The sequence below is a fragment of the Humulus lupulus genome, chromosome X, assembly GCF_963169125.1.
Source record: "Humulus lupulus chromosome X, drHumLupu1.1, whole genome shotgun sequence".
In the NCBI taxonomy this organism is placed as follows: Eukaryota; Viridiplantae; Streptophyta; class Magnoliopsida; order Rosales; family Cannabaceae; genus Humulus; species Humulus lupulus.
The window spans coordinates 60,690,714-60,707,077 of record NC_084802.1 but is presented as its reverse complement, the minus strand read 5'-3'; the positions used below and the strand labels follow the sequence as shown (position 1 = coordinate 60,707,077).

Here is a 16,364-nt window from a genome sequence, read left to right as displayed (position 1 = left end):
GAGGATGATACTTCTGTTTTGGATCGCTGAATCAAGATCTAATAAACATGCATATATTTTTTTTTACACATTTTTAGCATTGGGAAAGCCATGAAGGATAAAAAGCCAAAGCTTGGAATGCATCAAGGGTTGTTCGTATCAAACAAGGCAAAAGGATAAGCTTGAATGAATTTTGGCAATAAATATATTGTTTTAACACAATGTTTATTTATTTCGATTTTCAATGGAAATTTTAATTTATGTTTTTCTTATTACATCAATAACAATGTGTAGTTCCTTTCACAAGAATAAAATCTTATTTCTTTAAATGGATGTGAATTGTGGGGTGAATGTATGAAAAACGGGCTATACCCATTGCAACTAAACGAACCCTATGTTCTAAATAATGAGTTGTTTAAGATAGCTAAATCTAGGACCGTTAAACGACAAAAGGTCAATAACGTTATAAATGACGTGCCTTTGGCATCTTCGCTTTGGCCATAGTTGCTATGATAGGATTCAAAGACTAATAAAGGCTGGGCTTTTGAGGGAACTCACCTAGGGTAACCTACCTGTTTGTGAATCTAGTCTCGGGGGCAAAATGACAAAGCGTCCATTCTCTGTGATAGGAGAAACGGCCAAAGAACCACTAGAGCTAGTATGTTCAAATGTCTGGGGATAAATGAATGTTCAAGCGAGGGGTGGTTATGAGTATTTCGTCACATTCATCGACGATTGCTCTAGAGACTCAGGTAAGTACCTAAATCATAGGAATTATGAGAATTTGTTAAGAAGTTCAAAGAATTCATTGCCATGACTTTAAAACCAAATTAGGTAAAACGTTAAAGATCTTGTGATCTGATAGGGGTGGAGGATATTTGGATAATCAGAACCAAGATCATTTAATTGAACTTGGAGAATTATCTAAAGTAGCTACCCCAAGGACTCCGCAACAAAATGGTGTTGCTGAGCGGTGTGAATCGCGCGTTTATGAAAATGTGTGTTCTAAGATAAGCTATTCAACTCTACCGACTTCTTACCCATATATTTTCTGGAGACATACTACCTAGACTGCATGTGACATTTTTTAAATGTTGTGCCATCTCAAAGTTGTCTCCGAGACACCACTAGAATTATGGAATGGTCGTGAACCTAGTTTACGTCATTATGGAATTTGAGGGTGTCCTGTTTATGTCCTGAGGAAAAAGGTAGGAAAGCTAGAACAACGAACTGAGGTTTGTTTGTTTGTTGACTATTCTAAAGGTACTCAAGGTGGTCTGTTTTATAGTCCACTAGACAAGAAAATGTTTGGCTCTACAAATGCTACTTTTCTGGATAACAACTACATAATGAATTTCAAGTCTTATAGAAAAATAGTATTAGATGGAAAAATGATAAACTATTGTTCCATCCTCACCGACACAAGTCAATGAAAACAAGGTAGATTTAGAAACCACTAATCCAAGTCAGAAAGTTACGGTTCCTCGTCATAGTGGGAGGGTTTCTTGGAACCTGGTACCTATGATATGGATAGTGAAACCCACAAGTTGGTTGGGGACATAAGTAACAATGATCCATTGGCCTTTAAATATACAATGGGTAAGTCTGAAATGGATCTTTGACTCGAAGCCAAGTACCAGGAAATAAAGTCTAAGTACTCTTAATTTGTCTGAGATCTTGTAGATGTGCCATTGGACTTTAGGCCCATGGGGAGCAAGTGGATCTATAAGAAGAAGAGAGGAGCTGCTGGAAAGGTTGAGACATTTAAGGCTCGACTCGTGGCAGAGAGAGAAAGTTTACTTAGAGAAAACTTTTTCTCCGGTAGCCATGTTAAAATTCATTTAGTATACTCTTATCCATAGCCATAGCTCTTGATTAAGAGATAAGGAAAATGGACATAAAAAAAACATTTTTAATGGCTATCTTGACGAGACCATTAACATGGATCAACCAGAAGGATTTAAAATAGTTGGACAAGAAAGTCGGCAAGTTGAGTAGGTCAATCTATGGACTTAAACAAGCTTCGCGCTCTTGGAATTAAGGTTAAATGGAAACATTAAGACCTGTGGTTTTGAACAAAATGTAGTTGACCCTTGTGTTTAACAACTTAGGGAAAAAGACATTGTGGTGTTCTTAATCTTTTATGTAGATGATATCTTACTCATTGGAAACAATGTCAAGAAATTGTCAGACATAAAGAACTGGCTGGAAACAAAATTCCAAATTTCGTTGTAGCAAGTCGTGTTCTTGGTATCCAGATCATCAGGGATAGAAATAACTAAATTTTGGCTCTAACTCAAGTGACTTACTTAGGTGAGGTGCTTGATCGTTACTCTGTAACAAATTCCGAGAAAGGATGTTTAGCATCTTGATATGGAATTTATTATTCTAAGCAACAGTCTCCACATACTCCTCAAGAGAAAGAAAAGATGTAACGAATTCCTTATGCATTTGCAATTAGAAATCTAATGCATGGTATGTTGTATGCTGTGATCGAAGATCTGCTATGCATTGGGAGTGGTGAGAAAGTGTCAGTATTTGGAAATGAACAATAGATGGAGGTCGATATCTTTGATGGACTAGAGACTATATGTTAGTCTTTTCAGGTGGATCTTTGAACATGTTAGGCTACACAGATTTAGATTTTAGACTGATGTTGATGACAAGAAGTCTACTTCTGAAAAATGTGTTTACTCTTGAGGGTGAAGCTATGATTTGGAGAAGCGATAGGTTGTCTGCCATCTCAGTAGCTATGATTTGGAGAAGCATTAGGCTATTTGCCATTTCAGAATTCACCTTGGAGGCTGAGTACATAGTCCAAACTAGTTTTAGGTTGATCAAATGTTTGGTGAGGAATACTGTGTTGCTGATCTAGTTTAATTTCTTGATAATACTCTGCTACATAAATGAATAAATGGTTAGAGAGATTGAAGGAATGAGTTGTTCCAGTTCCGCTGTATATATGTAAGTTTCTGTACTTAACTCTGTTTTGTATCAATTTTATAGGAGCATATTCTATGTTTTTTTTATAATATGAAAATTATATAAAAATAAATAAAGATCCTGCAATATGTATTTCCTACAACATAGGCAAACAACCTAACACTTAACGACCATGAACCTACGATTGTAAAAAAATGTTGACGGAATGTATTTTTGCCGCCAATTACTCAAAATATAATTATAGTTCGATCTATTTATGAGTGGAAAGCCTATTCTACACTTGCCGCCAATTACTCAAAATAGAATTATAATTCGACCTATTTTTGTGGAAAGTCTATTCCACACTTTAGATGAATAGACTTTCCTATGAAATGCCTTTCTAAAGTTAATTTTGCCAACCAAGCAAATAATAAATCATTTTTATTCAAATTTCTTTAATTTCCTATCCAAAAGAAAATTTATTTCTCATTTTAAATTATAACCATTATTTTAGTTAAAATTATAACAATAAATATGTATTTAGTTTCACTCTGAATTTTTATACGGTTTGTATTAGAGCTGTAAATGTGGGCCGACCACATTTTTCGTGCCTCCAAATAATTCGAGTCAGGCCTGTATTCAAATTCGTACCGGGCCTGACCGACTCATATTTGAAAGACTAAGCCTAGCACGACCCATATGCAGGACCCATGTCATGCTGTGCTTCGTGCCGACCCACTTTTAGACCCATTTTATTATTGCCAAACAATGTGAGGATGAACCCCCACCTCCCCTATGACAATCAATAGACTCACCACCAATCTAAATAAATTTATTTGTTTAAATTATAGTTTGAGATATTTTTATATACTTTTCAACAATACTTTACACAAAATTATATCAAAGATAATTATTAGAATTTGAATACCTACTAATAAATGCTAAAAATTTTAACTCACAAATCTTAAGACAAATTAATATAATTATAAACATTGAAAAAAATAAAAGGATTTTATTATTATTTTAATTTAGATATAATTGAAAAATAAAAATTTATTATCATTATTAATATCAAAATATCATATTTTTTATCATATCGTGCTTTCGTGTCATATCTGAACCATGTCCATATTTTTTCGTGCCGTATCGTGCTCAAGCCATTCCAAGTATGAATTCCATTAAAATCATTATATTTTAACTTCAATTTGATTTATTAATTGAAATCTTTATTTATATATGGTTTATTATTATTATTATTATTCGGGATTAGGATTTTGTGAACTCATTTTTCAACTCTAGTGGAGAGAACACGTGTTTGTGTTTTCTTCGATTCTCAATGGACTGATGTACCTGACGTCCACCAGGATTCGCACTTAATTGCAAATAATTGACTGATAAATTCAATAGAAACAGGGTATCAAAGCGTAACAAACTTAAATGTTAAAGGACCAATTGCCAAAAAAAAAAATATTGAAGGACCAATTGTGAATATGCTGCCACTGACAAGTTATTGACAAACCAGCCTCTTCTATACATATCCAGTCTACTGGGGGATTTGTTGCTGTTCACGCTCTAGGATTCTCCGTCCGGCTCATCAACACCGCCAAGACCATGAATTGGTCGGCCAATGTTGAGTGCGACTCAATGTCTTCCACCAATGGCTATGCCCTTCTGCTTCGCGCTCTCTGTCTTATCCCTCACTACCACTACTTGCTCGCTTCTCTCTTCGCCTCACTGGTTTTTCTCTACAATTTCCTCGAATTCCACTTCCTCCAAGACGCTTTCACCGCCTTCCGAGGCTCTACCGTTACCTTGACCTACAACTCATCCTCTCATATCTATAATGGCGTCGTTTCCAAGTGCCGGATTCTCCATGGCAGGTCGGTGATTCAAATCAATCATTGAGTTGCTGGATTCTAATTTTCTTTCGATTTTTCAGATTGCTTCCCGATATTATATGATGGTCTAAGTAATTAAATATCCCAGATATTTAGCTACGCCATGGCTTTCAAGTCCTCATGTTCAGACAGTTTTTCTCAATTTCTTCGGAAGGCCACCCGTCTTTAGCTACAAAAGGTTGGTTTGTTAGCTTATTTTAGTCACTTGATATTTACAGTTTCTAAAAGCATTGTTTTCATGTTAACTTGATGTTTTCCCCCCTAATTATTGAATGTTTCTTTGGCAATGTTTTTCAGAGCACCATAACTATGAGCTAATGTAAATGTTTTTTTAGCCTTAATGATCGAATAAATTGCCTTCTCGGTTGAAGAATTACTTATCTTATTAGTGTGGTGGTGACTTCTGAACTTACTTTGCTTTGAGTGTTCTGTGTACATAGCGTTAAGAAATCATAGAGAAGTAACTAAAGGGGAATCAAAATTTCTTAAGAGTAAGGTTGGTGTCTACATTTTAAAAAAAAAATAGTACACATACTTCTAACCAAGGTAATTTTATGATTAACGTTGTTCAAAGTCAGCACTATTGTCCTTTGTAATTTAGTTGCAGAGGACATCTTTTTCTGTATTTTCGTGATGTATTAAGTGGTTAACCAATATTTGTAAAGAATACTTTGCTTCTCACTGATTCAAATAATTAACTTATCATGGAAACTTCCAACTCAGCAATTTGATCTCTCTCTCTCTCTCTTAGTTTTGTTTTGTTTTTGTCTTACAGCAAGGCCCTTTGCTTTATCTCTCAACTTTTCTAATATACAACCATTTTAACAAGAGAAGAGGAAAATGTTTTCGATGTTTCATAGTAAGTAGCAAATATAAAAGAAAAATGAAAAATATAAAGTTGAGCCCTTGTCCATCTCTTAACGGAACAACTAAATTTTTCAACAAGTGTGCTGTCACTTTTTGATACTTCTATGTTCCACTGTTATATATAAAACTGCAGCTATATTGGACAGCAATTCTTCCCTCATCACATCGATGTGAATTGTTTTGATGCCATTGACATTGGCAACTAAGTTATGATGTTGTAAAATCACCATTTTCTAAGATAAAATTGTTACAATGCCATAACCAGTTTTTTTTACTGGTTTATGACTCTTTATTTCTTTGGAAAACGTTAGATATACTTGCTAGTATCTGAAAGAGCAGTTGGCCAAATACGTATTGGAGCCTGAATAGTGAATTACTAGTGCATAAAGAATGCATTTTCCTCTATATTCTATACAGTAGCTCCCCCCTTATTTTTTTTTAGATATTTGTAAACTACCCAGTTAGGATAGGGTGTAGGAAATAATTGGATGTTATCTTACATTAACAACCATTACACGTTTTGTTCATTCTTTTAAATTCCTTTTCCTTTTCTTTTTCTTTTGTGGGTTGGGTGGCATTTGGAGTTAGAGTATGGTGGCTCAGAGCTTTTGCTTATTTTATTTTGTGTATGGTGATGCATTTTCTTACAGGATATATATATATATATTTATCTATGTACATAGGAAATTTCAGGGATATTCCCTTTCTTATAGTTTTTTTTGAGTGTGTTCATGCGTTTTTCCTCTTTCTTGTGTTCTCTTACATATAATGGGCCTCTAGCTTTTTATTAGTTTCTCTTTACCTTAAGGTAATTCCTCTTTTAATAATGGTTTTTTTTTTCCTAATTGCATTTTAAATCATTGTTGCATCTAAGATGATATGATTATTCTCTCCCAGAGAGCTCTTCGATGCTGCAGATGGTGGAACTATTGCCTTGGACTGGCTAAGGAGTTCTGATGGTAACTTTGAAGTATTTATTTTATTAAAATTAGATGTATTATTATGTACTACACAGAACCAAAAAAAAAAAAGAAAAAAAAAAGAAGTCAAATGGAACCACTCACACGTATACGGAGGCATTGAAATGCAGGCCTAGTGAATTGGGCCAATATTAATTTTTTTTCTATCCAAAGAAAAGTAGAAAGGACAATTAAATGTCAATAAGATATATATATATATATATGTATGTATGTGTGTGTGTGTGTGTGTGTGTATATATATATATATGACTAGCTATGGGTATTCTCTTTATGATGCTCATCTTGTGGGTTCATGACTATTGTTGTTTGGTGCATTGTACTAGGCACTTGTTTCTATTTTCCTTTAGCCTAGTGCTCTAACAAGTGCTTCTGGTCATTATAACAATCTCCAACAGACATTATTTAGTTTTAAGATTGTAAACTTGAGGGTATTTTGTGTAATGTCTGGGTTCTCCTTTACATCTCTCCTCTTTCTGTGTGTGGTTATTGGATGGATGTTTCTGATAGGCCTCCAGTGAAGTTTGTAAATGCTAGGAGGAATAGGAAGGGTAAGGATGGGGTGTCAGCACAGGATAATTAGGCAGGGGGTATATTGGTTGTTACGTGAGTTAGTTGATTATGTGGGAGGGTACATGGTAATTGAGTAGGGCAGAGAATATAAGCTCGAGAGTGAGTCAGTGAGGGGGTGTGAAGAGTTTGGAGAAGTGTAACCCATTTGGGGGGAGAGGCTAGGCTCTCGAAATCCTAGTGTTCAATACAAACCTTGATTTTCTTCCATTTTTCTCTACTGTGCTATTCTTTGCTGTGTACTGGTTTCTGTTTGGCAGGTTTGTTCTATCAGTTTCTCAGATCTTAGCTTCTTATCACTGTGGCTTTTGTTTGTAAAATTTGTATTTGCATAAATAAAATGCTTTTATGGGTATATTCTTTATCTTTGTACATAGGGCTCTCATATAATTACTCTTGTTGGTATTACAATAATTCTTGTGTTTGACTCCCGCATGATAGTTCTGATTTATTGTCAATGTCATAATTACTGCCTCTGTTTACACATGAATATTGAGTAGGCTAGCTCGGTGGGCATGTTTTTCAGCTTCTTATGATATTGGTTCAAGGTTCATATGACTTTCTTCTTTTCAAGTATTATAACCTTGTGCTTTATGCTTTTTGGAATATACTTTTTTTGTTGTTGATGTTTTTGAGATTTTACAGTTCCTGATGGTGGGTTTCACATAAATAATGCTACTTCTGAAGATGACACGACTCCGATTGTGGTGGTAATTCCTGGTTTAACCAGTGACTCCTCATCTGCTGTAAGTTCTGTACTGCCTGTCTTGACCTCATAGTACTAAGATGATATAAAGTTTAAAAAAGAAAAACAATAAACTATTATTTAAAGAAGTTCTTACTAATAAGATAAAATAGCTGCTGTCTCTTTGAGCAACTGTAAATATAATAGTTTATCCCCTGTTTCTTTTTTCTTAGAAGATTGAGTTGAATACTTTTTCAAATTCTAAGAATTAAGTATATATGGAAATTTGACAATGGTTTTAATTTTTTGAGATTACAATAGTTTGATATAATTTTAAAATGATCATTTAAGCTTTGATAAAAAATTATATTATATGTAAGTTTATTAGTTTAACTTCTATTTTTCTGGATACCATCATTTAGATGTGTATTTATACACACACACACATATATATATGGTTAGTACTCAATGGTTACATTAATATTTACTCATGGATGGTTATATAGATTTTAACTGTTAGATCGTTGTTCAATGGTTGTGATCATTTGGTAATTTACTAATTATATTTAATGAATTATGAGACTGTTTATTTAGTAAGGAGACGGGGAGAGAAAAAATGGTGTGGTAATTGATTCACCCATACAATAATTAGAAATGTAAATATTTTATTTTGTGGAAACTTCAAAATTAATCCTTTTGGGCAGTTTGCCATTGACTAAGAGTGAACTTTTGTTAAATGACAGAAATGCCCTATACTCAGTAATACCTTATATGCTCTGAACAGCTTCTATTAATGTCAAATGTGCTACCTAAGCCTAATACACCTTTCCTCCCATAACACATTAAATACATGTAGAAATATGTGGAAGCTGCTGATTGCGAAAGCCCTATTGCTCAAATGTGATTAGGAAGAGACCATGTACAACCCTGTTGAATAATTAAGGTTTTTAGAGAAAGTGATTGACAATAGGGAAAGATTGGAAAAGGAATGTGATAATTTAATAAGTGCCAAATGCTTATAGAGGTTAAAGACTTGGGAGTTTTTCATAGTTTTTTTTTTCTTCATAAGAAATCAAGGGTTTTTAGCTTCATTACCCTTGAATTTTTCATTATTAGCAATTTGGTTATTGAGAAATGAAAATTGGCAATTAAGTCTACAAATTAAGAAAACTATTGCAATCAACACCAAATGAGTAACATCTTTCAAATTAATAACGAAATTAGTCACGTGAGTGTCACATATTTGAGTTTTGAGAGAAAAACACAATTTCATGTTTTGTCGTCAATATTCAGGTCACGTGACCCTCATGTTACTAATTTTGTTAGTAATTTGACTGATGTTATAGATTTGAGATTGTTTGCAATGATTGTATTTTTTTTTGTTTAAATATTAGACTTGGTTGTTAAATTAATTACTCAAAAACCATACTGTCATACAACAAAGAATTTGGGGGCATTTGTGTCAAAAAATTGTTTATAAATTATGAGAGAAGCACATAATCATAAAAAGGAAGAGAACAAGTCACTATTTTTTTTTTTAAATGTAGATTTAAATTGATCAAAACCTACTCAGCCAAGTGATTTCCAAATACATTTGGCTTAACTGTCTACAGCACTTAATGAAAGCTAGAAATTTATAGTTTGAGGGCTTGTATGTATGAAAACAAAGAACAATCCACAACAACCTTTACAGCAAAGTTTGAAATGTACAATAAAGCCAACTAAACATCCTATCAAAACAAACAACTGATGGCTAAAATCTCCTTAACCTAATCATCCCTACTACTACACTGACATTAAAACAGCAAAAATTCAACAGTTACAACAGCAACTTTCATCCTCTCAATAAATCAGAAAAAGAATATGAACTGGATTCTTTCATTCTTTCCCACTCTTCTTCCAAACTTTATCATAGCCTTTTGACTGCTATTATATTGCATTTGTTTGTAGCCTCTTCTGTTATAAATTTTGACTTCTATGACACTGTTCTTCTTTGTAGCCTCTTCTGTTATAACTTTTGTTTGGTACTTTTTTTTATTACTTTTGAGTACTTTCTTATATTCAAGTGAAGATATAACTTGGTTATATTTTTTTGATCATCATCATGAGGTTTATTTCAGTATCTTAAGCACCTCGCTTTTAGTATAGCAAAAAGTGGATGGAATGTAGTTGTCAGCAACCACAGAGGTCTGGGTGGCGTTTCAATTACTGTGAGTAGCTCTCGAATGTTAAAATACTATTTGTTGTATAAAATTTCAATTTCCATATAAGTTTGTGTGAAAATTTGAATATTTTTCTGTGTTTTATTATCTCAAAGAGAGGGAATATATATACAACCTAGAATCTGACCTAATAAATATAAATAGCTAATTCTAGAAAGTACACCATTAAAATCTCCTAATTTTAGAAAGAATAAATATACAAAATATTTGGTATTAATACCAAATTGATTCTTATATACAGCTGTGGTCAACTTCCTAATTACTGAAATAAATCCACTCCCCCTCAAGCTGGGTTGTGTATATCAAACATCCCAAGCTTGCAAATTAAATCTTCAAAACTGGTTCTTGGGAGAGCTTTAGTGAGGATGTCGGCTGTTTGAAATCTTGATGGAGTATAAATAGTTTGAACAATGGCATTCTCAATCTTCTCAGTGATGAAGTGTCTATCTATCTCAATATGTTTAGTCCTGTCATGATGAACAGGATTTTTTGCTATACTGATGGCAGCTTGATTGTCACAAAGCATTTGGATAGACTCTTCTGTAAATACTCCCAGTTCACCAAGTAACTTTTTCAGCCAAATTCCCTCACAAATGCCGAGAGCTAGAGCTCTAAACTCAGCTTCAGCTGAGCTTTTGGAAACAACTGTCTGTTTCTTACTTCTCCATGTTACTAGATTACCCCAAACATAAGAACAGTAACCTGAAGTACTCCTTCTGTCTGTTATATCTCCTGCCCAGTCTGCATCAGTGTACACTCTGATTTCCTTATTTTCATTCTTCCTGAATAGCAGACCTTTTCCTGGAGTCATCTTGAGGTATTTTAGGATTCTTGTAACCGCTTCCATGTGTTCCTCTGTTGGATTATTCATGTATTGACTCACCACACTAACAGGAAAACCAAAGTCAGGTCTAGTGTGAGATAAATAAATAAGGCGTCCAACTAGCCTTTGATATCTCCCCCTGTCCACAGGGGTCTGATTTGTCCCTGAGCCAATTTTCTTGATCGACTCCATTGGAGTTGAGGCTGGTTTACACCCAAGCATTCCTGTTTCTTTGAGTAAGTCTAGAACATACTTACGTTGAGAAACAAAAATGCCATGTCTTGATCGTGCAATTTTCATGCCAAGAAAATATTTGAGATACCCTAGATCTTTAATCTCAAATTCCTTTGATAAGAAACTTTTCAACCTTACTAGTTCCTCCTTGTAATCGCCTGTTAATATTATATCATCAACATAAACAATTAGGATAGCTATCCTTTCATCTGAGTCGATTTCGACAAACAATGTGTGATCTGCCTGACATTGAGTATAGCCATTCTGAATGATTGACTTAGTGAATTTTCCAAACCATGCTCGTGGAGATTGCTTAAGGCCATATAGAGATTTTTTGAGTCTACATACTTTATCCTGGTTGGATGAATTCTCAAAACCCGGTGGAATATCCATATAGACTTCTTCTTCAAGATCTCCATTCAAGAAAGCATTCTTAACATCTAGTTGGTGCAATGGCCAGTCCTGGTTTGCAGCAAGAGAGAGAAGAACACGAATGGTGTTGAGTTTTGCAACGGGTGCAAAGGTCTCTTGATAATCTATCCCATAAGACTGAGTGAAACCCTTGGCAACCAAGCGAGCTTTAAACCTCTCAATGCTACCATCTGCTTTATGCTTAATAGTGAATACCCACTTGCATCCCACGGGTCTCTTCCCAGTTGGCAATTTTGTGATTTCCCAAGTACCATTCTTCACCAGGGCGTTGATCTCATCTTGTACAGCCTTTTTCCAACTAGGATCAATCAGCGCCTCTTGAATTGTATGGGGAATCTGTACACTGTCAAGAGTAGAAACAAATGCCTGATAGGATGGAGATAAGATTTTGTAGGACATAAAGTTGCCAATAGGATGTTGAGTACAAGCTCGAACACTTTTTCTTAAAGCAATAGGCAGATCATCATTTATATGAATAACATTATCATGACTAGGATTACTCAAACCTGAATGTATTTCTGGAGGATGTGGATCCTGTTCTGATTCATGGTGGCACTCAAGATGTGCTCGATCTTTTAATTCTTTGTCAGAATTTTTCCTTCTTTGGTAGACACGGATCTCTTTAGGTTCTTGTTGTTGAGGCTCAATAGTCATAAGTGGATCTTGATTTTCTATGACTTGTGAAGAACTAGATGGACCTTGATTTTCCATGACTGAAGAAGTCGAAGAAGTGTCCTTGAATGGATTGGAAAATTGATCGAGAGGCGGAGTATGAGTACGAGTACCCAGAATAATGTCAGTATGGGTACCTGGAATACTCTCCCAAAGATGAGATTCATTTACATTCTCCCCCTGAATCTCAGATTTGTAGTAAGCATGTTTTTCAAAAAAGGTTACATCCATAGAGTTATAAGTTTTTCGAGTAGTAGGAGAATAACACTTATAACCCTTTTGATGGGAGGAATAACCAATAAAGATACATTTGATAGACTTAGGATCTAACTTACTACGATGTTGTGAATAGAGATGGACAAAAACAGTGCATCCAAAGATTTTAGGGTCAACAAAGCTAATGAACCGAGTATGAGGGAATAGTTGCAAAAGAGTTTGACAAGGAGTTTGAAATTTTAGCACTTTGGATGGCATCCGATTGATGAGGTATGCAGCAGTAAGAATGGCATCACCCCAGAAGAATTTGGGAACACGAGTCCCAAACATGAGAGACCGAGCAACTTCAAGGAGATGTCGATTTTTGCGTTCAGCAATTCCATTTTGCTGAGGAGTATCAACACAAGAACTTAGGAGAATGATGCCTTGTTGTATCAAATAAGGACCAAGAACAGAATTAAAGAAGTCTTTGGCATTGTCAGTTTTGAGAATTTGAATCTTTGTGTGAAATTGTGTTTGAATCATAGAATGAAAGCGCTGAAATATTTCACTCACTTCTGTTTTATTTTTCATGAGAAACACCCAAGTTAATCTCGTGTGATCATCTATAAAAGATACAAACCATCTTTTTCCCAATATAGTGTTGACCCGCGAAGGCCCCCAAACATCACTATGAATTAATGAAAAAGGTTTGGATGGTTTATATGTTGATCTAGAATAACTATTGCGAGTGTGTTTTGCAAACTGACAAATTTCACAGCAAAAAGAGTTTGGATTTTTATTAATAAATAAAGAGGGAAACATTTTTGACAAATACAAAAAATTTGGATGACCAAGACGATAGTGCCATAGCATAATATCACTATCTTTATTAGAACAAGAAATGGATTGATTATTCAAAGAAAGCAAACTAAACTTTTGGGTTGTGCTAGTAGATTGAGTTTCATTCCTTAGAACATAAAGACCAAAACACATCTCAGCACTGCCAATCCTCTTCCCCGAATCCAAGTCCTGAAACACACAAAGATTTGAGAAAAATTTAGTCACACAATGGTGGTCACGAGTAAATTTACTAATAGAAAGTAAATTACAATCCAATTTCGGTACAAAGAGTACAGAAGTGAGGGTTAGGTCCTTATTAATGATGACTGAACCCAAACCCTCAACTTTAGAGAGTGTACCATCAACAATTTTGACAGTATGATTTCCTGTACTCATGTGAAACTCAAAAAAATTTGATGCATCTGCTGTCATGTGATCTGAAGCCCCGGAATCAAGAATCCAAGATTTAGTAGTTCTTTTATTGACAAAATAAGCTACTGATTTATTACCTCGTTTTGCCAACATTCCAGTACCATGAGTGGCAGTCAACGGAGTGGAGGATTGACTTAGAAGCTTCTGAAGGGCCTCAAGTTGAGCTTTAGTGAATGGGGCTGACTCAGTTGTCTCACTTTTTCCTTTAGCTGTGAAACCAGTAGTGGCAGCAACATTCCCCCTACTCTCACGATCACCCCAAGACTTTGGCTTCCAATTTGGAGGCTTTCCATGGATCTTCCAGCATGTTTCTTTGTAGTGTCCAGGTTTTCGGCAGTGGTCACACCAGGGGCACCCCTTAGTTTGACGAGTATTAGGGGTAGCTTCATGGAACTGTCTTCCGGCAGCAAGGGTAGATGATTCTTGATCTGAAAAAGAATTTTGAGAACCCATCATAACCTTTTTCCTACTTTCTTCAAGACAGACTTCAGAAAATGCTTCTTTGACCTTAGGAAGTGGCTTGGTGCCCATGATTCGACTCCGCACTGCGTCAAGATTTTTGTTAAGGCCATGAAGAAATTTGAAAGTTCTCTTTCTCTCCACAATAGTACGATATAGAGTAGTGTCATCACTGCATTTCCAAGCATATTCTTCAAATAAATCCAGCTGCTGCCAATACCGTGTGAGAGTGTTGAAGTATTGCGTGACTGAGGTATCATCTTGGCAGAGATCGAACAAGGCAGCTTCGATTGCAAAAAGTTATGAGGTATTTTCAGAATTTGAATAAGAATCTTTGACAGCATCCCATAATTCCTTTGCTGTGGCATATAAGAGAAAATTTTCTCCTATATCATTGTTCATAGAACTGATCAGCCATGATTTAATCATGTGATTATCAGATTTCCAAGCTTTGAATGTAGGATCATCTTGTTTTGGAGCAGAGATTTCACCCGTGAGATACTCCTTGCCTTTTCCACCAATATACATCACCACAGATTGGGACCATTGAAGATAATTATGTCCATTAAATTTGTGACTGGTAACCAGGGAGATAGCTTCATTGCTGTGAGAGGGAGTTGGAGTAGAGAGGGGCTGCTCTGGTGAGGAGGTCTTGGAGGTTACCTATGAGATGGAGCTGTCTTTTTCAGCAGTCATGGTAGTCAGAAAATGACAGAGATGGACACACAGAGAAGAGGAGAAGTTTTTTTTTTTGGAGAGCTAGGCAGCGGAACTTGGCTCTGATACCATGTGAAAATTTGAATATTTTTCTGTGTTTTATTATCTCAAAGAGAGGGAATATATATACAACCTAGAATCTGACCTAATAAATATAAATAGCTAATTCTAGAAAGTGCACCATTAAAATCTCCTAATTTTAGAAAGAATAAATATACAAAATATTTGGTATTAATACCAAATTGATTCCTATATACAGCTGTGGTCAACTTCCTAATTACTGAAATAAATCCACAGTTTGTGATTTTTAAAAAAAAATTGAAACTAGGCCCCGTGCCTAACCCTGCAATGATTAGGAAGCTATAATAATTGCTATGCTTAAGAGGAACTCGAACCCCAATCTTGTGGGAGCAAACCACATATTTGACCATTTGAGCTACCCTTCTTGGATTTAATGCTTGTGATTCTTAACATTTAATGTTCTTTATAATGTAATCATATATGTATATGTATATATATACATATATTTAATCAAGATTAGAAGAATGTGAATAGTAATTAAACATCACTGATGCTGTGTAAAAATCAAAATTATTTTGAGCTGGACTCTTCACTAGTTAGTAACAAAGAAAGTTAAAGGAAATAACTTTTCACGTGAATGAGAAACATTTCCTAGAAAGATACAGAATTTCTTTTAGAATAGTAGGAAGTTTCTACTCTCATGAAGCATACAATACAGAGGTACAACAAAGCAAATGATCTGAACTTTATTCTTTATCTATACTTCACTGAAGTAAATGTAAGATGTTTTTCTTTCTTTTCTATTTTGAGTTCTTATTTTTCACATTTTTCCACATCTTTTTAGAAGAGAGTGGGCATCTCATCGTCTAGTCTTGTTATCTTTTGTTTTAAATTTCCTAAAGTTTCTTTTTTTACAGTAAATATCCTAACAGCTGGGCTTAAGAACTTTCTTACACAAGTTTTAGCAATATTTATCGCCTGTTTTTACTCTAGCCCTTTACTTTATGTTCGTGGTTTTACCTGTTTTGGGAAGTTGGCCACAGCTGGGTTAGTCCTTCTCAGGCAAAGCTGTTTCTATAGTTATTTTAAGGTTTTGATTTCTAAAAGAGCCTTAATTTTATGGACTTGTACTGTGTTTTTTCTTTTTTGGGTGCTGTGGTTATAAAGGAGTGCTTGTACTTTTATTATAAAGCTTAAAAGAGCTGTTTCTTTGGGATATAGTTATGTTTTCAGCTTCTTTATGATCTTCAGCATTGAGATGATATAGGAAATCAAGTGTTGGGATGTTTTGTGGCTTTAAAATGTGGAAGTGTTTTGTCACTTTTCTTTCTCTCATCTTTTACTAGAGGGGGAGGCTTCGTTGTAATTTAGTTGTATATTAAATTTTCTTGTTTCTTATATTTTTTTTTTCATTCG

At 34.8% G+C, this 16,364-nt stretch overlaps 1 protein-coding gene across 2 annotated transcripts in view; it reads left to right on the top strand.

The window, feature by feature from the left end:
- Nucleotides 1-4,431: 4,431 nt before the first annotated feature.
- Nucleotides 4,432-16,364, top strand: part of LOC133804512 (embryogenesis-associated protein EMB8-like) — a 58,341-nt gene continuing 46,408 nt past the window's right edge. For both annotated transcript variants that reach the window (XM_062242667.1, XM_062242666.1), the window contains exons 1-5: nucleotides 4,432-4,781; nucleotides 4,888-4,977; nucleotides 6,564-6,625; nucleotides 7,859-7,959; nucleotides 10,019-10,108. In XM_062242667.1, the coding sequence (XP_062098651.1) occupies nucleotides 4,513-4,781; nucleotides 4,888-4,977; nucleotides 6,564-6,625; nucleotides 7,859-7,959; nucleotides 10,019-10,108 (612 nt within the window). In that variant the 5' untranslated portion in view covers nucleotides 4,432-4,512. The remainder of the gene's footprint in view (nucleotides 4,782-4,887; nucleotides 4,978-6,563; nucleotides 6,626-7,858; nucleotides 7,960-10,018; nucleotides 10,109-16,364) is intronic.